The sequence below is a fragment of the Chionomys nivalis genome, chromosome X (assembly GCF_950005125.1).
Source record: "Chionomys nivalis chromosome X, mChiNiv1.1, whole genome shotgun sequence".
Taxonomy (NCBI): domain Eukaryota; kingdom Metazoa; phylum Chordata; class Mammalia; order Rodentia; family Cricetidae; genus Chionomys; species Chionomys nivalis.
Window position 1 is genome coordinate 704,631 of NC_080112.1, and position 23,594 is coordinate 728,224.

The 23,594-nt window shown below is 37.6% G+C and overlaps 1 protein-coding gene across 2 annotated transcripts in view; it reads left to right on the forward strand.

Annotated features, from left to right (window-relative positions):
* The window catches only part of F8 (coagulation factor VIII), a 132,725-nt gene that overhangs the window by 2,457 nt on the left and 106,674 nt on the right, over positions 1-23,594 (forward strand). The window contains exons 1-4 of one of the 2 annotated variants that reach the window (XM_057759897.1): positions 7,629-7,745; positions 11,789-11,910; positions 13,746-13,868; positions 22,781-22,993. In XM_057759897.1, coding sequence (XP_057615880.1) covers positions 11,802-11,910; positions 13,746-13,868; positions 22,781-22,993 — 445 coding nt within the window. In that variant the 5' untranslated portion in view covers positions 7,629-7,745; positions 11,789-11,801. Of the gene's footprint in view, positions 1-7,628; positions 7,746-11,788; positions 11,911-13,745; positions 13,869-22,780; positions 22,994-23,594 lie in introns of those variants that run through there. The other variant, XM_057759896.1, reaches the window with a different exon arrangement.

The following is a 23,594-nucleotide window of genomic DNA, read 5'->3' on the forward strand; positions in this document are numbered from 1 at the left end:
GGGTGGGCTCTATCCAGTATCATAATGTACTGATGTAGTCATTCATTCACTTAGGCTTTCACTTATTTTGTGGTGTTTGGGGTGGACTTCAGGCCTCCTATTTTATTCATGAGTGCTTTATCACTGAAATACAGTCCCAGACATGTTGTTATTTTAGCAAACAGATTCTCTGGTGGTCTTTTGCTGGAACAAATGAAATAGTTGTTTTGTTTTTGAGACAGGTTCTCTCTATATATCTACAGCTGTCCTGGAACTCACTTTGTAGACCAGGATAGTCTAGAACTCATATTCACCCGACTCTGCCTCCTAAATTCTGGGATTAAAAGTGTGCACCACTACAGCCAGTTGTTTTAGTTTCAATTTCTAGAAAGTTCAAGACTCTTCATGAGTATACTGTATTTGCGTCATTTTCCCCCCTTATTGCCCTACGACTTTTCTCATGTCCCCCACCCCCAACTTCCTCTCAAATTTGAGTTCATGGTAGAGCATGTATGTTCTTTCTAGTAGGTACTATCAAAAGCAGTCATTCTGGTACTCAAGATCTTACAATCTTTCTGCCCGCTTTTCCATGCATGATGTTTCCTGAACCCACTTAGTTATAGATGTTGCATTTGGGACTGTGTCCCCATGGTTACTTATTCTCTGCATTTTGACAAGTTGTGGTTCTCTCTAATAGACTCCATCTATTTCAAAAGGAATCTTCTTTGATGAGATGTCAGAGCTGTACTTATCTATGGTATAAGGATGGGTGTTTAGAAGGCAGGTGGAAACTATATTACTTTAATTATAGGATAGTTGTGGGTTCTTTTGTGGGGCCTATGATCTCTTCAGTCACAAGTTCTTGTCTAGGTTTACATACCAGGCAATGAGTTCCCTCAAACTGAATTGATTTTATATCCAATTTAGGCAGGTGTTGGTCACTCCCAAGATACAAGTGCTACTATTTCACTACTGAGGCATCTTGCTGGTTTCATTATTGTTGTTGCTCTTGGACTGTACAACTGGGTAGGACTGAGAATCACTTTTCTTTCTTGGTAGCTTGCATAGCACCTTCTGACAGTATGAATGCTAGTCCTCAGGAAGGGGGATTCCAGATTAATACTAGGTCAATTCCTCCAAGGTCCACGAGCAAAGTGTGTGGTGTCTTGAACAATAGGATGTTGTGTGTGGTGTGTTCAACAATAGGATATTATCTTCATATTTTGACAGGTAGCCAAGAGCAATGACAATTGCCTATATTGTTTTGGAGAGTCTCTTGGACTCCACCCAACAACTCAAAAGGAGATATCCTTTGCCTGACACACTAACACTCTGGGGTTTTTATTAGTCTATAGCTCCCAAGAAATATTATTTCACTGTGTAGGATAACTGTATTAAAATGTGTGAGTATGTATGCATGTGTGTGTGTGTGTGTCTGTGTGTGTGAGAGAGAGAACATATGTATTGTATGTACTTTTTTCTTTTTGATTTTTTTCAAGACAAGGTTTCTCTGTGTAACAGCCCTGGTTGTCCTGGAACTCACTTTGTAGACCAGGCTGGCCTCAAGCTAAGAGATCCACCTGCTCTATCTCCCAAGTGCCAGGATTAAAGGCATGCCCCATCACTGCCCAGCTGTATTTGCATCTTTAAATAAGATTATAAAGTAATAAATTTCATTATGACTTTTTCAACCATCCTTAGTGGTATTTATTCCTCCTTCCTTTCCCTCTGTTTTCCTTCTTCCTCTTTCCCAGTTAAGTCCCTCTGTTTTTCCTTTCCCACTGTATCCTGCTATCCCTATTTCTATAGCTCCTTCTTCACCCTCTACCAATTGTCCCTTTGTTTGTTCCTGGTTTCTACAGTTATTCCAAGTTATACAATCAATCCTAAAGATTCAGAGCTAGGATCCATAAATAAGAAAGAACATGTGACATTTGTTTTTCTCTGTCTGGGTTACCTCATTCAAAATGATTGTTTCCAGCTCCATCCATTTATCTCTGACTTTCATAGTTTCATTTTCTTTCTTTTTATCTTTGTTAATTTTCTTTCTTTTTTTCCTTTCTTTTTCTTTTTTCGAGACAGATCTTCTGATTGTCCTGGAACTTGCTTTGTAGACCAGACTGGCCTTGAACTCATAGAGATCCACCTGCCTCTGTTTCCCAAGTGCTGGTATTAAAGATGTGCACCACCACCACCCAGTTCAATTTTTTTTATAGTTAAGTAGAATTCCATTGTGTATATGTACTACATTTTTATTATCCATTCATCAGTTGGTAGATATCTAGGCTAATTACGTTTCTTTGCTATTGTGAATAAAGCAGCAATGGACATGGGCATGCAAGTATCTTTGTAGTAGAATATGGAGTCTTTTGGGCATATACCCAGGAGTGGTATATCTGGTTCATATAGTAGTTCTATTGTAACTTTTTTAGAACTTTCATACTGATTTTCAAAGTGGCTGCATCAGTTTATACTCGATGGAATAGAGTTTCTCTTTCACAACATCCTCACCAGAATTTGTTGTCATTTGATTTTTTTTGATGATAGGCATTCTAACTGGGATGAGAGGGAATGTCAGTGTAGTTTTAATTTGAATTTCTCTAATTGCTAACGATGTTAAACACTTTTAAAGTGTTTATTAGCTTTTGTATTTCTTCTAGTGAGAACTTTTTGTTCAGTTCCACAGCCTTTTAAAATAATGAGTTTTCTCTTTTTCTTATACCTTTTTCTTTTACTTTTTTAAAGATTCTAATGAAATTACATTTTTCACTTCCTTTTTTTCTCTGCAAATCTTCCACTATATTGCTGTATTTAAAATTCATGGTCTCTTTTATTCATTAACTGTATTGCTTGGATATATTATATGCATGTGCATATATATTCCTAAATATAACCTTCTCAGTCTGTATATTGTTACTAATATGTATTTTTTTCGGGGCTGATCATTTGGTATTGAATAACAATTGATGTGTTCTTTTCCAGAGAAGACTTTTTCTTCCTCTCTTGTCATTCCTTAGTTGCCTATAGTTCTTTGTATGGGTTTGAGATCTCCTGTACTTTTCCTAGTCCACTTTGGCGTGTCTATTGGTGTCATCCTTGTTTAGTTCACATTTGTTAAGTTGTGTCCATGAGATCTTTTGGATGTAGTTTCTGATATTACTAGGAGACACAATCTCACAGCAAGTCCCTGTTCCTCTTGCTCTTACAATCTTTCCACTCCCACTCCTCAAACCTTCCCTGAGCTTTAGGCATAGGAGTGTTTTATAGATATCCACTGGGACTTTGCACATTGATTGATTGTGGTTTTCTTTTATGATCTCCATTTGTTATGAAGAAAAGTTTCCCTGATGAGAGGTGAAGACTAAAATTATCTGTGGATATAGGAAAAATGTTTAGCCGGGTGGTGGTGGTACATGCCTTTAATCCCAACACTCAGGAGGCAGAGGTAGACAGATCTCTGTTAGTTCAAGGTCAGTCTGGTCTACAAGAGCTAGTGCCAGGACGGGCTCCAAAGCTACAGAGAAACCCTGTCTCGAAAAACAAACAAAAAGAAAGAAAGAAAGATGGGAAGAAATAAAGAAACAAAGAAAGAAAAAGAAAAACAGGAAAAAAATGTTTAACATTTCATTAGGGATTATGCTGATTAGTTTATTAAAGTAGTTGATGCAAGTTCTCCTCTAATGTCCATGACTTCACTGGCAATGAGTAATTAGCTAGGTTTCTATTACCAGGCATGGTTTCCCTCTTGTTGAGCAGGTCTTAAGTCCAATCAGAGAACTGTTGGTTACCACCAAGGTAAGCATGCCACTACTGCATTCTTAAGGTTATCATGCCATGCTGGTCATTAATGTGGTTCATAGGTGTCATAGATGGGTAGGACTTGGTTGCCTCTCTCCTTTGGAATGTTTGTTTCTTGTTTATTGTTTGTTTTACTTCTTTGTATATTCTAAAATTATCTGTTCAGTGTATAGCTGGCAAAGATTTTCTTCTGTTCTGTAGGCTTAATAGATGATTTCTTCACTTAATAGATGGTTTGTCTCTACTTGATAGATGATTTCCTTTGATGTGCAAGTCCCATTTGTTGACTATTGATTGGCCTTATTTCCTAAGCAATGAGATTTTTTTTTTATTCAGAAAACCTTTACCTATTCCCATATCTTTAAGTGTGCTCCATACTTTGTCCTCTAGCAATTTCAGTTTCATATCTAATATTGAGGTCTTTGGAGTTTATTTTGTATGGCGTGAGAGATAAGGATTTTGTTTCTTCTACATGTAGATATTTAGCTTATCCACACCATTTGTTAAAGATATGATCTTTTCTCCTGTGCATATTTTTGGCCCATTTGTCAAAAATCAGGTGACTGTAGAATCATGGACTTATATCGGGGCCTTCTACTCAATTTCATGATCTGTCTTCTTTTGTGCCAATACATGGTTTTCTTACCATGTCTCTGCAATATAACTTGCACTTGTAATCAGCTATAGTAGTAACTCCTGCAGTAAGTATTCTTTTTGATCGAGATTTCTTTGGTTATGGGGATTCTTTTTGTTTCCACATGAATTTTAAGATACTTATTTTTATATTACTATGAAGAATGTAGCTGCAATACTGATAGAGATTGTAGATTGTTGTTGATAATATAATTTTCATAATACAGATTCTTCCAGTGCTTGAGTGTGGGAGACCTTTCTATCTTCTTTTCTTTTCATTTTTTTTTAAAAAGAAAACAAACTATCTTTTTTTCATCATACATATCAATCCAAGTTCCTACTCCCTCCCCTCCTCCCATTCCCTCCACTTATCCCCCCACCCCATCCACTCCTTAGAGAAAGTAAGGCACACTGCTTTGGGGAGTTCCAAGGCCCTCCCTACTATATCTAGGCTGAGCAAGATCCATCCAAAGAGAATAGGTTCCCAAAAGGCCAGTACAAGCAGTAGGGATAAATCCTGATGCCACTACCAGTGACCCCTCAGTCTGTCCCAGCCATGCAGCTGTGAACCACAGAGGGACTAGTTTGTTCCTATGCTTGTTCCTTCCCAGTCCTGCTGGAATTGGTGAGCTCCTATTAGCTCAGGTAAACTGTTTCAGTGTATATACTCATCATAGTCTTGACCTCTTTGCTCATATTCTCACTCCTCTCACTCTTCAACTGGACTTTGGGAATCTTCTTTAATTTCTTTCTTCAGTGTTTTAACATTTTGCTGTATAAATCTTTCACTTCTTTTGTTAGATTGATACCAAGTTAATTTTTTAGAACACATTTATGGATTTATTTATTTTATGTAAATAAGTGTTTTGCCTGTGTGCATGTCAGTTTACCACTTCAGTACCTAGTACAACAGTCAAAAGAGGGATCCCCTAGGACTGAAATTCCAGTCAGTCGTGAGCCACCACGTGGGTTTTGGGAACCAAACCTAGGTGATCTTTAAGAGGAGTCAGTGCTCTTAACTGCTGATCCATCTCTCCAGTCCCCATTCAAGGTAATTTTTGTTAATTAGATTATTACCCTGCTTATTTTCTGTTACATTGATTTCTAACCTTGTGCTAATTAGTTTTATGTCAACTTGACACAAGTTATAGTCATCTGAGAGGAGGGGACCTCTTATGGAGAAAATGTCTCCATAAGACTGGGCTATGGGCAAGCCTGTGGAGTGTTTTATTAATTAGTGATTGATGGGGGAGAGCCCAGTCATTGCGGGTGATTCTGTCACTGGGCTGGTGGCCCTAGGTTCCATAAGAAGGTTGCTGAGCAAATCATAAAGGGCAAGCCAGTAAGCAGCACTCCTCCATGGCTCCTGCTTCAGCTCCTGCCTCCAAGTTTCTCTTGAGTTCCTGCACTGACTTCCTTCAATGATGAAGTGGAAATGTAGCCAAATAAATTATTTCCTCCCCAAGTTGTTTTCATCATGGCAGTAGTACCCTATGACAAATTGATAATAGGATTGTGGGGTATGGCTGTGATAAACCTGATCGTGTTATTTTGGGGAGGATTGTTGAAGAACTTTGGAACTTTGGCCTGGAGAAGCTACTGAGTGTTCAGACCTTGGTGAGCTGTTCTGTGGGAGTATGGAAGATAAAAATGTTAAGAGAAATCAGAGAATGGAGTTCTGGCTTGTGAAGTTCCAGAGGGAAGTTTTAGAGTCACATAAAGACTCTATCAGGGCCATTGTATATTTTGAATTAAGAATCTGTAGTTCTGGTCAGCTAGAACTGTATAGTCAGGTATGATTAACAATAGATCAGTACTATTAAAGTCAAATCTTTGTGTTACTGAGAACTTGATGCTGGTTAACTGGAACTGAGAAATTAGTGGGGGTTAGAAAGAACATCGTTGAGGTAAAATCTTCTGGGAGGTGTTTCCTCAGAGTCATCACACGGAATCTGTGCTCTACAGGTAACCTAGCTGTACCTCATGTTGACAGCTTAACTTGGTAATATAAAAGTAATACAGGTAGTACTGGTTTTAAAGGCATAAAGGGGTCATGGAGAACAACTGAGACTTGGCACTGTGAGTACCAGGAGAAGCCATTAGTGAAGATACAGCCTCAATAGCATTTGGAGGTCCAGGATTAAAGGATTCATGCAGGGACACTGAAGCTTGCTACCATGAAGAGAGCCTAAGAGAGGCTATTAGTAAAAGTGCGTGTAGATCTGTGCACCATGTGTGTTACTGGTGCCTGCAGAAGGCAGAAAGGGCATCTGATCCCCTGGAGTTACAGATGGTTGTGAGCTGCCATGTGGTGCTGGGAATCGAACCTGGTATCTCTGGACGAGTAGCTAGTACTCTTAACTACTGAACTATCTATTTCCCCAGTCCCTGTATTGTCTTTAATATTTAATATTTTAATATTGAGATTTAAAAGTTCTTTATATAGTCTCAATACTACAACTTTATAAGATTTATATTATGTAACTATTATCCCATGCTGTGGGTAATCTTTTCACATTACTAATAGTATTCTTTCAAACTCAAAGTCTTTCATTTTGATGAAGTTTAATTTATCTGTTTTTTTTTTACCTTAGTTACACTTAGTTATACTTTTGACATAATACGTAAGAAATATTTGCCAGATCTTAGGCTTCACTTTCTTCTATGCAGTTTATATTTTTAACTCCTACATTAAGGTCTTTGATTCACTTAATACTTGTTTTTTGTGTATGGTATAAGAAAGGGATACAGGTTCATTTTATTGTTTGTGTAGCCTACAGTTGAATACCCCGAGTAGCAGCCCAGAGGACCAGGTACCTGGTATCATATTGAAAAGTTGGTCACTTATCTGTTTGTTCTTGTTAACAATTAATAGCAAGATGATTATACAGCATGAAGTGCTTTGTATTTTAATGTAATCTAGTAGCCTGGCACAATGAATAATACTTTTGGTATAAAATTTTATTTAGGAGGGTTGGGAAGTGACTCACACAGTGAAGTGCTTGCTTTACAAGCATGAAGAACTGAGGTCATATCACCAGCATCCACATAAAGATTCTAACACTGGGGAAGCAGAGATAAGCAGATCCATGGAGCTTATTGTATAGCCAACTTATCTGAATCAGTGAGCTCCAGGTTGTCTAAAAAAAAAAAAATGATGAAATCCTGAGAGATGGCCCAGTGGTTGAGTTATTTCTGCTCTTACACAGGACACAAATTCAATTCCTAGCACTCACATTGTTGAACTTTAGAGTCCAACTACTGAGGAGTCACCCCAAGAAGACACTGTCACACCTCAATTGATGTAAAAGCAAGAGGATTTTAATTCTGCCATGGTAGGTTCACTTAACATTCAATAGCATTCAATGCCAAGGACCCCGAATGCCTGTTACAAGCCATTTTTTAAAGCGGAAAGCCATAGAAACAAGGGTGGGGGACTCGGGAGCAGTTTTCCAATTATTAGGATTGGCTTATTCAGGGGGGCTTCTAATAACAAGTGGTCTGAGCCAGGGCTGGCGAGCGGTTACCAGATCAGATGAGGCAACAGGGAACATCTGGGGATCATTCTGACTCCTTTCCAGGGACCAAGTCAAAACATTGGTGGACATCTGTGGGTTATCTTATTTCAGTTCTAGAAATGGAGCTCTGTTTGGAGAATATCCACAAGGTCATAGGAGATGGAAAGTTTCCAACATTTCAGTACATGCATGTATTCCCAGGGAGGTGTGGGGGGAAGCACTAAGGCACTCAGAAATGGCCTCAAAATTGTCTTAAAGTCCTACAACATGATGGCTCACCACTTGTGACTCCAAGTCTACAGGATCCAAAGCCATCTTCTGGCTTCTGTGGGTACCTGCACTCATGTGGCATACACTCACACAGACACATAAAGATAAAAATAAGATAGAGAGAGATAGAAAACACCCAACATCAACATCTGACCTCCATATTTACACACACACACATGAACACAAGTACACACATTATACCACCCACACTAAAAATGAATCTAATGAAGTAAATAATTCATTAGCAGGATGTCACATGTATTTACTAGAAAAAAGTAGATTTTTTGTTTTAACATTAGCATTTTATAATCTAGATTATTTTGACAACAGGATAAACGGACTCTAAACACATCCTGACAGACTCTGCCAAAGTTTAAAATAAACAGCTAAGGAAATTCAAATTTACACTATCTGTTCCTGCAGCTGCTCAACTTCTTCTAAGCAAAGGTCAGGAAATATAATGGTTTTCCAACTGGTTTTAGATAAAATTTGAAAGAACAATTCATGTCAGGAATAATTATTGCCAAGTACACTTGGCAGAATTTATGTATCAAATTCCAACGGAAATACAAACAACACTCCCAAATGTTAAGAGGAAGCAAAGTTAGAATAGATTATAAAACATTTTTTCTATGATGTTTTGTGCTTCTTCAACAGTGGAAATTTTCCATATAATTAACGTGTAGTATGAAGATCTTCTTCTTACACTCACTAATATGTCTCTATCCCAGAAAGAAAACAAAGATATTTGTTGCTGAACAAAATCTTATATAACAGGAATAGTTTGTATATAACCGAACCCTGTGCAATTTTTCTTTTAATATATTGAACAATTAGTATTGGTTAAAGTTTGGCCCATTGGGGGGCATTATTTACTCCACCATTATATATCAGTGCCATCAACAAATGGATTGTGGTATACCAATAGTCAATTTTTTATACTAGTGTATGATGTTGACCTATCTATAAAAGGCCAGGTGAGTGCCTCTCCCGGAAACTAGTCATCATCAGGTATCTCCTGTAAGGCCATGAGTGTGATGAGGCAAAAAAGGATTAGAGGGGTTCCTAGCCTCCTGTTTATACAGTTATCTTAGCTCTCTAACCATGAAGTTCCCCCATGCATTTCTCTGCAAAGAAATTCTATTTATTGGAAGAATTTCCTTAAAAAACCCTGGTCTTTGTCCCACAGCCACTATAAAATGTCTTTTGTCAAGGCCTTCAGTTGGCAGAGCCAGTCAACTGGCTCTCGGGTATCTTGGAAACCCTGGAATGGAGTGAAATTCAGGGCTAAGTGGAAGAGTGGGCCAGAAGAATATGATACGGGTGAAACCAGCCCCACTTTGCACTGCTTGGTCAGAGTCCTTGACAGAGGTCTCTGAAAAACTAAGTATCAGTTCAGATATTTGACTGTTAAGAAGACTGTTAAGCATTGAAAGCCAGCAGAGTCCAGCTCTACTGACTTCCTCCCAGGGTTTGGTTAGGTTGCCTTGGAGGAGTAGCAAAAGGTACTTAGAAAATTTCTAGTCTGAGGTTACAGAATGAATTCACATGGTTGCAGTTCCAGTCATGTCTCTTTATTGTTCTGTTTTAATTCTAATTTTCTTGTCTTAATTGTCTATAATTTCTTAGCACTAATTCTCTGTATCAGTTCTAATTCCAATTCCAGTTCTCTATTACAAATCTCTATTTCAATTTATTCTTGTTCTAATTACTCAATATTCTTCTTCTTTTTCTTCATTTTCCTTCATTCTTTATCCTTCTACATTCTTTACTCTTCCAGTCTTCTTTTTTCTGCTGGTACAAATTCCCAAGCATATACATATACACATATACATGCATACATACACACACACACATACACACATGCACACATCCATTCATTAGGAACTTGTTAGTAATAAAAATCTGCAAGGAAAATTCTCAGGGACACAGGTGTTCTTTGAAGATACGCAGCAAAATTTATCTGCTGGTTTGTAGCTAACCACAGCTGCAGCTGTGAGGAGGTTTGGGCTATCTCTTAAAGGGGCCACTACAGGTTACAAAGGGAGAAAACTAAACCATTGAGAGATCTAAGGAAGAGGCAGAGACTAACATGGTTAGTCAGTTGGGTGCTATTGGTCTCTTGAAGGACTATCATATAACAAGGCCAGACACCTGCAATACCACTCTAATTAATCATAAATCTTTCAAAGACTTAGATCTAGCAAGGCCAGACACCTGCAGTTCAGCTCTGTGGAAGTTCCTCCTGTGATCTCTCCACAAGGACTTTCTTCTGGTCAAATAATCCTGCTAAGGAATTAATTATAAAGAACAGACTTCTAAGTTGTTTTTTATTGCAGTGTGGGACAAAAGGTTTGACTATCTTATTTTATTTGCCAGATTAGGTTTTTTTTTTGGAGGGGGGGAAGTCATCCTAACAGAACACAGGAAAATTGTGCCCAACATATGAGAAATACACTGCTTAAGAGTCACAAAACTGAGTTAGAAGTGGAGCATGTTATAACACAATAGAATTTGCAGTTAGAGACAGCCAGCTATTCAAAATGCAATATTTTTCATGGCTGTGCTTATGTGAATTTAACCTCCATCATATGTGTAAATGTCTTGTGGACTGGCCTTCTAAATGTCAGCTGATTTGCATAACCTTGCAGATCCCATGAATTCCCCTTTTTCATTTAATAAATGCAGTTTATGAATTTCTCTCTGGGGAATGCATACTTCAGGTCCTAAGTGTCTGAGGATGACTGGAAGAATGATAATGATGTTGAAATTAATAAGCAACAATCTATATTGATAGTTAATCAATAATTTGTATCTATAGTCAATATTTATAATTATCAATTTATGTCTATAATTAATAACAAGTCAACAATCCATATTGATGGCAAGCAGAGGACTAGTTTACCATCTTGTAGTTGTATATGAATTCATAATATCTCTGATTTATAGTAAGGCAGAGGAGTTATATAGGAATCTACAATAATTTGTATGACATGGTGTGGTTAAACATGTCCAAATGTTAGGATTTTGAGTTATCAAAAAAGAATGGTTGAACATAGAATGTTAGTTTTTTTTTTAAAGATTTATTTATTTATTATGTATACAATGTTCTGGCTGCATGTGTGCCTACACGCCAGAAGAGGGCACCAGATCTCATCACAGATGGTTGTAAGCCACCATGTGGTTGCTGGGAATTGAACTCAGGACCTCTGGAAGGAAAGTCAGTGCTCTTAACCCCTGAGCCATCTCTCTAGCCCTGGAATGTTAGTTTTATTAGTCTTTGGTTAATTGTATCAGATTTGATTAATTTGTATTTTGATTGAGCATTGTTAAAGGGTTTTTACTAAATTTATTCATTTAGTAGACTGAAAGTATATAGATTAAGAAGATGTCTCCATTAAAATCAGAAGCATTTTTAGTTTATATTTAAGAAATGACCAAAGGGAATATAGAATCCTAAGCTCATGACTGAATAGCAAGAATCATTGTTCTATCAGTTTATTAGAATTTTATTAATGTTAAACTTTGAACTTTTGAAAGCTTAATATAACAATATCAAAAATGAATGACCTTTTCTTTTCTTCATCCAGATTTCTTCCTAGAATGCCAACATCTTTTCCATTCAACACCTCCATCATGTACAAAAAGACGGTATTTATAGAGTACATGGACCACCTTTTCAGCATTGCCAAGCCCAGGCCACCCTGGATGGGTAATGATAACAATATTGAATGCTAATTATAATGTTAGTTAACTCATTTCCTAGCAAATATCCCTAACCTCAGGGCTGTACTTAGAGAGTGTGGTCACCAAAGGATACATTCTTTAATGAGATGTCCTTAACTGCTACTTTCAGGAAAATAAACGGACTGGATTTTATGTCTCCTCTGCTTGGTCTTGGATTATTTCCTTTTCTTTTTCTCTTTAATCCAGTTTTATCTTCTATAGTTTTGAAGCTTTACATTTTTGTCTATGTTCTAATAGCTCCATTTCTATATTTAATTTTGACCCATTCTAAATATCAACTCTTTATCTCCACTTAGATGTCAAATAAGCATGTCAAAAGACAAGATATTTATTGTATTAACAATGTTTTTATCAATGCTAGAGATCTAACCTAGGGCCTTGCACATGTTCAGCAATTGCTTTACTACTGAGCAACACCACCATTACCTGTCTTAGAATCCATGCTGAGAATTTTATAGGTGACAAATACTCTCATATTTGAAGTCTGAGCCTTGATTGAGATTTTTTTTCATGTAGTAGGCATAAACTGTTCTTCAACCTTTGGCCCATGACCCCTCTGCAGCCTCTATGAAAGAAGGCTAGGAATGTGTAAGATTTACCTTTGAGGATTTTTTTGGAAAACATTTTTGGTATGTTCCCTACTGAAAGATGGGAGGGAGGCCACTTGAGAAGGAGGATTAGGAAAAGAAGCCAGGAAATGTATGAAGCTGCCAACAAAAGTACTTTTACTTACTGAAGTTTTTTGTGGGGAGGCTCTTCAAAACTTAGCAGGAGGATTAAGGGAGCTTTAAGATTCAGAAAACATCATGCTGGAGAGATGGATCAGAAGGACAAGTGAGATTGTTTAGAGGTTAAGAGCTCTTGTTACTCTTGCAGAGGCCCCGGGTTCAATTTCTAGTACCTACGTGGTAGTTCACAAACATCTGGAACTCCACTTCTAGATCCCGCACCCTCTTTTGACTTCCTTGGGCGCCAAGCACACATATGGTGCACAAAGGCATGCAAACGAAACGCTCATACACATAAAATAAAACAAATAATAAAAAATATTCAGAGGACATCAAAGTTTGTCATTTAAAAGGAAAGAAATTGTTAACATCTACAAACATTAGTGTCTGTTAGTATTTGGACATTACTAGAAAAGATTTAGGCTTGATCAAAGTGCAAGAAAGAAATTTCACAGAATGCAACTAAAAATTGTGGTCATTTTGGAAAATCAAAGCTATTTCATATTTTCATGTCACTGACTCCAACTCATTCAATAAACCATTTATAAGTATCTTATAAAGATATCCACAGACTATAACTCTTAATTTCCTCTTGATTTCTGTATTTTGGACTATTTATCCATTTGTCATAACTGAAATTAAATCACAGGAATCACCTATGATCTCTTCATTTTTCTCCCTCCCTTCTTCCCATAAGGTCCTACATATTATGTTCCCTGTATACATCTCTAATCTTATTTTTTATTATTCTACTGGTCATTCACATAAATTCAGTCATACTATTCAACTATGCCAGATTTATTTATGCCTCAAGACTTTTGCATTTGTTTTATTTGCTGTTAATGTTATTCTCCTAGATCGTTGAATTAATGAAACATTGAATGACTTATCACAAATAATTTCTTAGAACAACCCTGAGGCTAAACTAAAGTTAGTAGAAAGCATAACTGCTATTTATCAGTTTCAAAGTGGCATGCTTTTCCACTGTGACTTTAATTCTCTCTTTTATAATGACAGGGTCTCTGGTATGTTATCTTTCAAGTAATTTTTGAGGGACATCTCATTTTAACAGGTCTGCTGGGTCCTACCATTTGGACTGAAGTTCATGACATTGTGGTCATTACACTTAAAAACATGGCTTCTCATCCTGTCAGTCTTCATGCTGTTGGTGTTTCCTACTGGAAATCTTCTGAGGGTGAGTCAAATTCTTTTCTATTGTCCTGCCATTCCAATTATAGAAAGATGAGAAGCATATTCTTGGTAATAAGGGCCATGTTTCTCCATTTTGGATTGCTATAAAATAAATACTTATCTGGACACCTTACAAAGTAAGAAGATTATATAATTAATAGTTCTGAGTTCTAAGAACATCAGCTTTCATGACATCTACACGCCATATAGTATAATAAGTGATCATAAATATAAACTTATGAAACAATGAGCCAAAATTAACCTTTCCTTCTTAAATGTCTCAAAACTCTTACATTGGAACCAAATATCCAATACAAGAAACTTAGAGGGCATGTCTAAACAATGTTATACCTGGAATTGTATTCTTTTGTATATAAATGTATTGAAATTTAATCATCATAGTAGCAGTAATTACTTATATGTACTACATTCAAGGCCATATGCTTTCCAGTGGCAGAATTAGGTCCATAAGTGGGCCTATCCAACCCTAAAACTTGTGCTCTGAACCACTATTCCACAGTACAAGGATTTGTATAGATAATGCTGAATTTTGTTTATATAACTAGAAAGTTCCATGAAATGAACTGGGTGTGACTGGGGACCTATGGAAAGTTCTTGTCATACAAGATAGAGAATTTCACTAATATAAACTTCTATAAGTAGTTCCTGAGAAAGGCAAAGATTCAAGAAGCAAAGTGAACTGTAATTGAGGCTTCCAGCACTTACAATCTGATGTTAGTTCTACCATTCGTATCTCAAAGTTACTAGAATGTAAATATTTCAAAATAGGTTCATTGTATACATTTGTTTCCCTAGGATGTAACGTAATATCTAGTATATAGTCCTTGCTCTACATAAGAACAAAGGTATAGAAAACACCATTTTCTTTATGTTCCTCACTCATTAAAATTACTTCTTATGGAAGCAGGGATATAGCTTAGTGATACAGCACTTGTCTAGCACATGTTTTATTCTTAATATTTGGAATAGAGAAGCCTCCAAAGAATTGCTAATAAAGCTTGATGGTACACACCTCTAATCTCAGCATTCACGAGTCTGAACCAGGAAGATCACTGTAAGTTCTAGGCCAACCTGAGCCGTAAAATAAGACCCTGTATTTAAAAAAATTGCCCCTTCTAACTATATTTCAAACAGAATATGCTATTTTTTTAAAGTCCAAATCTCCATGGTCTAGATGATTGGTCTAGAGATAAGTAGTTGATCCCTGTTTCCCATCTTCTTGGTCACAGTTAATTGGCCTAGAGATCAGTATCTTACCTAATTAAGCTAGGACAAAGATAGACCCTCGTTTAGGACTTTAAAAATTTTGAGAAAGGTTTTATTATTAACAGATAATCCTGTAAGTTTTAGGACAAAGTGAAGTTCTTAGTTCTTCATGGATTCCATGTTACCCCCAAATGGCCATTATAATGAAATTCAAATCATTAAAAATGTCCTCCATAGTCTCCAGTATTTGACCACTTGATCCCCAATTGGTGATGTTAGGGGAGGTGATGGAATTGTTAGGACATAGGATCTTTCTGGAGGAAATATGTCGCTGGAAATAGGCTTTGAGAGTTTATACCCTGACCTCTACCTCTAGTTAGCTCTACTTCCTTTGTGCAATTTAGATATGATCTCTCACCTATCTTCTACAGATGCATGTGTCAATGTATTCCCTTCCATTATTGACATTTAGCCCACTGGAAGCATAAGCCAAAATAAATTCTTCCTTAAGTTATCTTTGTTCATGCTATTTTATCATGAAAAAAGGTGACTCTGGTTGTGTCAAATTAATAATAAAAACTAACCAGGACAGATGGTGTATGCTAAACATCCAGTATTACTATAATGTTGCTGTAGTTAATGTTTTTACTCTTTGGAGGCCCACCACCCAGCTCCCAAATACATACACAGAGACTTGTTCTTACTTATGAATGCCTGGCCTTAGCTTGGCTTATTTCTAGCAAGCTTTTCTGACTTAAATTATCCCATTTATTTTTAACTTTATTTTGCCTTTGGGCTTTTTAGCTTTTTTATATTTTTCTTTCATTCTTACTCTATAGCTGGCTGGGTGGCTGGGTGACTAGACTCTGGTATCCTTCTCTCCTATTTTTCCCTAGATTTCTCCTCCTATTGATTCTCTCTGCCTGGCAATCCCATCTATCCATTTCCTGTATAGCTTGGCCATTCAGCTCTTTATTAGATCAATCAGGTGTTTTAGGCAGGCAAATTAACACAGCTTTACAGAGTTAAAAGATGCAACATAAAATAGTGCATCATTAAGCAAATATTTTGCAGTATAAACAAATATAACACATTTTAAACTAATATTCCATAAAACTTTGCTATTTATATTCAAATCCCTGTGTTCTCCCTTTGGAGCCAGACTGAGAGTCCTAAAACTCCTTATTGTGTCAGTCTTCCTCTGCCCAGAAGTTTTCTAAAGAAGATCAAATCTCATAGTAGGCAAATGAAATAGAATTCTCATTTTTCTTTAGACTCTGACTTTTATAAGGAAAGTGCTTATGATCAGCTAAGAGCCATATAGCAGAAGATCAAGATGAGATCATTAAAATAATTTGGCCTTGGCCCCCACTCCAGCTAGCTTCTGCTTAACTTCACAGTGTAGCAAGGAGTGACTAGGATGCCAGTACTATCAATATAGTCTACAACATTTTAAATCGAAGAAATCATTAATGATTATTGATGCATGTGTTCTATATTACATACTCTAAGTTGTCATTCTGAAATGGAAAGGCCTTAACTTGGAAATTTTCAGACTAATATGACCAGATAATAAAGAAACTTTCTTCCCTTTGGTGATGCCTAATGAAAGAGATGGAATTTGAAAAAATTCTTTAAAGAAAGGTATATTTGTATGCTTCTGAAAGTTTCCCTATTTTTACTGTAGAAACTTCCTAGTGCATAAATCTAATGAAAGGAGCCTGCTTGGGTAGTGGGTTGTCAATCTTGTTGATTTTCTCTAAGAACCAGCTTTTTGTTTCATTGATTCTTTGGATTGTTTTCTGTGTTTCTATTTTGTTGATTTCTGCCCTCAGTTTGATTATTTCCAGTATTCTACTCCTCCTGGGTGAGTCTGCTTCTTTTTCTAGAGCTTTCAGCTGTGCTGTTAAGTCCCTAATGTGTGCTTTCTCTGTTTTCTTTATGTGGTCACTTAGTGCTATGAATTTTCCTCTTAGCACTGCTTTCATAGTGTCCCATAGGTTTGGGTATGTTGTGTCTTTATTTTCATTGAATTCAAGGAATACTTTAATTTCTTTATTTCTTCCTTGACCCAGGGGTGGTTCAGTAGTTGACTGTTCAGTTTCCATGAGTTTGTAGGCTTTCTGGGGTTAGAATTGTTGTTAAATTCTTAGTGTGTGGGTGCACCCCTCGCGGTCCTGAGTTTCTTGCTCGTTCTCTCTCTCCTTCTGCTCCTGATTTGGACCTTGAGATTTCAGTCCGGTGCTCCAATGTGGGTCTCTGTCTCTGTCTCCTTTCATTGCCTGATGAAGGTTAATATTCAGGAGGATGCCTATATGTTTTTCTTTGGGTTCACCTTCTTATTTAGCTTCTCTAGGATCACGAATTATAGGCTCAATGTCCTTTATTTATGGCTAGAAACCAAATATGAGTGAGTACATCCCATGTTCCTCTTTTTGGGTCTGGCTTACCTCACTCAGGATAGTGTTTTCTATTTCCATCCATTTGCATGCAAAATTCAAGAAGTCATTGTTTTTTACTGCTGAGTAGTACTCTAATGTGTATATATTCCATACTTTCTTCATCCATTCTTCCATTGAAGGGCATCTAGGTTGTTTCCAGGTTCTGGCTATTACAAACAATGCTGCTATGAACATAGTTGAGCATATACTTTTGTTGTATGAGAAGGCATCTCTTGGGTATATTCCCAAGAGTGGTATTGCTGGGTCCAGAGGTAGGTTGATCCCAAATTTCCTGAGAAACTGCCACACTGCTTTCCAAAGTGGTTGCACAGGTTTGCATTCCCACCAGCAATGGATGAGTGTACCGCTTTCTCCACAACCTCTCCAGCAAAGTCTATTATTGGTGTTTTTTATTTTAGCCATTCTGACAGGTGTAAGATGGTATCTTAAAGTTGTCTTGATTTGCATTTCCCTGATCGCTAAGGAAGTTGAGCATGACCTTAAGTGTCTTTTGGCCATTTGAACTTCTTCTGTTGAGAATTCTCTGTTCATCTCAGTGCCCCATTTTATAATTGGGTTGATTAGCCTTTTATGGTCAGGACCGCGAGGGGTGCACCCACACACTGAGACAATGGGGATATTCTGTTGGGAACTCACCAAGGCCAGCTGGCCTGGGTCTGAAAAAGCATGGGATAAAACCGGACTCGCTGAACATAGCGGACAATAAGGACTACTGAGAACTCAAGAACAATGGCAATGGGTTTTTGATCCTACTACACATACTGGCTTTATGGGAGCCTAGGCAGTTTGGATGCTCACCTTACTAGACCGGGATGGAGGTGGGTGGTCCTTGGACTTCCCACAGGGCAGGGAACCCTGATTGCTCTTCGGGCTGACGAGGGAGGGGGACTTGATTGGGGGAGGGGGAGGGAAATGGGAGGTGGTGGTGGGGAGGAGGCAGAAATCTTTAATAAATAAATAAATTAATTAAAAAAATTCTAACTTTATTCCATGGTGATCCGATAGTACACAGGTGGTTACTACAATTTCTTTGTGGATGTTTGCTTTGTTACCAATTATGTGATCAATTTTTGAGAAGGTTCCATGAGATGCTGAGAAGAAGGTATATTCTTTTCTGTTTGGGTGAAATGTTCTATAGATGTCTGTTAAGTCTATTTGGTTCATTACATCTGATAGTTCTCTTATTTCTCTGCTAAACTTCTGTCTGGTTGACCTGTCCATTGATGAGAGAGGAGTATTGAAATCTACTATTAGAGTGTGGGGTTTGATGTATGCTTTGAGTTCTATTAATGTTTCTTTTACATATGTGGGTGCTTTTATATTAGGGGCATAGATATTCAGGATTGAGACTTCCTCCTGATAAATTGTTCCTGTTATGAGTATAAAGTGTCCATCTCCATGTCTTCTGATTGATTTTAGTTTGAAATCAAGTTTGTTAGATATTAGTATAGCCACACCCGCTTGTTTCTTTGGACCATTTGATTGGAAAACCTTTTCCCAACCCTTTACTCTGAGGTAGTGTCTGTCTTTGAGGTTGAGGTGTGTTTCTTGTAAACAGCAGAATGTTGGATTCTGTTTTTATATCCATTCTCTTAACCTGTGCCTTTTTATAGGTGAATTGAGTCCATTGATATTAAGTGATATTAATGACCAGTGGTTGTTAACTCCAGTTATTTTTTCTGGTGGTAGTGTTTGTGTGTTTCCCTTCTTTGAGTTGTGCTGGTGGAGGGTTGTCAGATGCCTGTGTTATTATTATGGGTGTTGTTGGCTTCCTTGGTTTGTGATTTTTCTTGTATTTTCTGTAAGGCTGGGTTTGTGGCTACGTATTGTTTACATCTGTTTTTATTCTGGAATATCTTGTTTTTTCCATCGATCGTGAATGCAAGCTTTGCTCGGTATAGTAGTCTTGGCTTGCATCCATGGTCTCCTAGTGTCTACATCACATCTATCCAAGACCTTCCGGCTTTCCCTTTTTCCATTGAGAAGTCAGGTGTAATTCTGATAGGTTTCCCTTTATACGTTACTTGACCCTTTTCCCTTGCAGCTCTTAATATTTGTTCTTTATTTTGTATGTTTTGTGTTTTGATTATTATATGGTGAGGGGATGCTTTTTTTTGATCCAGTCTATTTGGTGTTCTGTATGCTTCTTGTACCTTCATAGGAATATCCTTCTTTACACTGGGAAAGTTTTCTTTTATAATTTTGTTGAATATATTTTCTGGGCCTTTGAGCTGTAATTCTTCTCCTTCTTCTACCTCTATTATTCTTAGGTTTGGTCTTTTCATGGTGTCCCAGATTTCCTGGATGTTTTATGTTAAGAATTTGTTGGATTTGTTGTGTTCTTTAATCAATGAGTTTATTTCCTCTATAGTATCTTCAGTGTCTGAGATTCTTTCTTCTATCTCTTGTATTTTGTTGGTTATACTTGTCTCTGTAGTTCTTGCTTGTTTACCCAGATTTTCTATATCCAGCCTTCCCTCAGTTTGTGCTTTCTTCATTGCCTCCATTTCATTTTTCAAGTCTTGAACTGTTTCCCTTACCTGTTTGGTTGCTTTTTCTTGGTTTTCTTGGGTATCTTTGAGAGATTTAGTCATTTCTTCTACCTTTTTGTTTGTCTTCTCCGTTTCTTTTTTTAAAAATATTTAGTCACCTTATATATATATATAATTCTACGTTCATGTATGCCTGTAGGCCAGAAGAGGGCACCATTTCTTTAAAGCAGTTTTTCACATCCTGTTTAAGTTCCTCTATTATTTTCATAATGTTATGTTTAAAGTCATTTTCTTCTACTTCTTCTGGAATAGGGTGTTCAAGTCTTCTTGTTGTGTGATCCCTGGATTCTTGTGTTATATTGCCTTTTAGGTTGTTGGAGGAATTCTTGCATTGGCGCCTGCCCATCCTTTCCTTCAAATGCAGCCAGGAGAGTCTTGGCATCTTGGTCCAATATATGCTGTGACTGACACTCTGGGTGGATCTCCTCAGTGTAGGAGCAAGAACTGTTCCTGGGCCAAGGACCTTGCAGACAATAGGGCAGGCTTGAGGGAGTCAGGGTCTTGTGGATCAAAGAAGCCCCTGCAGCAGGAGCTAGAGGGGCCCTGTGCTCCCTTCCCTGGCCATCCGCCCCGGGATGGCACACACTCACCAGTCTGGATTGCTCTCCTCATCACAGGAACAGGGACACCTGGTAGTTCGAGGACCTAGCAGACAAAAGGGCAAAGCTGGGGAGAGGGCGAGATCATGTGGAAGAAAGAAGCCCCTGCAGCAGGAGCAGGAAGTGCTGTGCACTCCCTTCTGGGGGCCTTGGTCTGGTGGAAAGCCTCAGTACAGGAGCAGGAACTGTTCCTGGGTCAAGGATCTTGCAGACAATAGGGCAGGCTTGGGAGAGGCAGGGTCATGTGCAGCAAAGAAGCCCCTGCAGCAGGAGTTGGAGAGGCCCTGTGCTCCCTTCCCTGACCGTCTGCCCAGGGATGGCACACACTCACCAGTCTGATTTGATCTCCAAGAAATATTTTAAAAATACATATCCAGGGCATATTTGTTATTCAATTGAGTTGAATTAGGCTAAAGATGCAAGAATGGAGGCAATATTACTGGCTTACAGAATCCGGAGGTCTCAACAAGAACATAATTTTCACTACTTACTTTAGGATTGGGGGTCAAGCACCTCTGGAAGACATAAGGTTTTATAGCTGCTCCTTTTTAATCATTCAAATGTCTACTGTGTGTGCATGTCTCTGTGTGTGCATGTTCATGTAGGTACATGTGTATGCTAAACAGGTCATAGGCCCTAGGAGAGAACCTACCACTTTTCTACTAAATAGACATACTGAACCTACTACTAATGACTTAAGATATACCCATATGTTAGTGCATCTCTCAGGGAAGCTTCTTCTTCTTTTTTTTTTTTTTTAGTAGATGGCTACTAACACAGAGACCCATACTGGTCAAGGTGCCGAGAATGAGAGACTGTGGACTGCTCATCCCTAAACATTGCCTTCACCCAAGATTCAGGGAATATTGCAGGGGAAAAACAAAAAAAAAACAAAAAGTTTGCAAGAGCCAGAGGCAGTGAATAACTACAAGGAAGGCTGTTGTGCATATGAATTCACAGTGGTTGTGGTTGTGACTGCCTATCTTTTTGTGTTTTGTTTTGTTTATCAAGACAGGTTATCTCTGTAAGCCCTGGACGTCCTGGAAATTGCTCTATAGACCAGGCTGTCCTTGAACTCAAGAGATCCACCTGCCTTTGCTTACTGAGTGCTGGGATTAAAGGCGCGTATCTCCACTGCCTGGCTGAGTTTACCATTTTTTTAACAGTAATTTTGGGCATAAAAATTAGGTCCTCATGTTTTTTTAATATAAAGAGAATTTTTATTGACAATGTTGCTGTAGTTGGTGTTTTTAATCTTTGGGGCTCCACCATCCACCTCGCAAATAAATACATGGAAACTTATTCTTACTTATGAATGCCCAGCCTTAGCTTGTTTCTAGCCAGCTTTTCTAACTTAAATTATCCCATTTCCCTTTAACTACATTTTGCCTCTGGACTTTTAACTCTTTTTATTCCATATATCTTTTCTTCCTTCATACTCTGCAACTGACTAGGTGGCTGGACCCTGGTGTCCTCCGCTTCTCCTTTTCTCATTCCTAGATCTTTCCGTTCTTCTCCTATTTATCCTCTCTGCCTGGCAGCTTCACCTCTCCCTCTTTCCTGCCTTGCTGTTGGCCATTCAGCTCTTTGTTAGACCAACCAGGTGTTTTAGTTAGGCAAAGTAACACAGCTTCACAGAGTTAAACAAATGCAACAAAAAGAGAATGCAATACATCTTTGCATCATTAAACAAATGTTCCACAGCATAAATGAATGTAACACATCTTAAACTAATATCCCACAAGTTGCTTATGTTTTGGAGGTACAGTGTAATGTTTTGACACAATGTGGTTTAAAACTTAAAAGTTATTTTGTCATATATATATACATATATATATATACTAAATAGTAATGGTATAGTATATGATGTTTAGTATAGATATATATTGTGGATTATTTAAAACATTGAATATATCTGTCTCCTTGAAAAATTTATCATTCTTTATGGTGAGAGCTTTCAAAATCTTGGAAGTCTATTATGTAGACTCCATTATCATCTATGAGTGTAACATGTTTCTGAGTTGACAATAGGCACACACACACAAAAAAAACCAATTTTATGCCTTCTTCCTTTAGGAGCTGAATATAAAGATCAGACAAGTCAAAGGGAGAAGGAAGATGATAAAGTTTTTCCTGGTGAAAGTCATACATATGTTTGGCAGGTCCTGAAAGAGAATGGTCCAATGGCTTCTGACCCTCCATGTCTCACCTATTCATATCTATCTCATGTGGATCTGGTGAAAGATTTGAATTCAGGCCTCGTTGGAGCTTTGCTAGTGTGTAAAGAAGGTAATTATATGGAATAATGGAAGGACAAAACAGAATCTGTTGATAGCTGTGAGCCTTTAAATTCTTTGCTCTGAAAAGGGGGGCCTTCCCCCTGGACATACTCATAGAAAGGATAATAATCCAGTTTTTTAAAGCAATAATATCTATTCTGTGTAATTCAGTGAACTCATTCTATGTAATACAGTGAACTCTAGCTCAAGAACATCTGTGATCTGCAATTAGGTGGCTACTTCCAAATAATTGCTTTATTCCACTGAAATCTGTACATTATCTCAGCAGGGTTTCTTCTCTCGTTTACTTTTTGAAAACTTTGAATTTTCTTAAAAGTTTCTTGGAGGCAAAGCACATTTGTCTTTGTGATCAGTGACAAATTGACTGGTTCAGGTGGTTATTTTGTCAACCAAAGGTGTACACAAATATGAGAAAATATGTATTTACTCATGACATGTTATTCTAATATTGTTTATAGTTTAATAGCATAAACTTATAAAAAGTAAACTTATTATATTTTGATTTTAATTATTTTGTGTGGAAAAATCTGCTTAATTTGAGCTTTTTTGTTTTAGTTATCTATTGCTCAATAACTCCATAATTTGGTGGA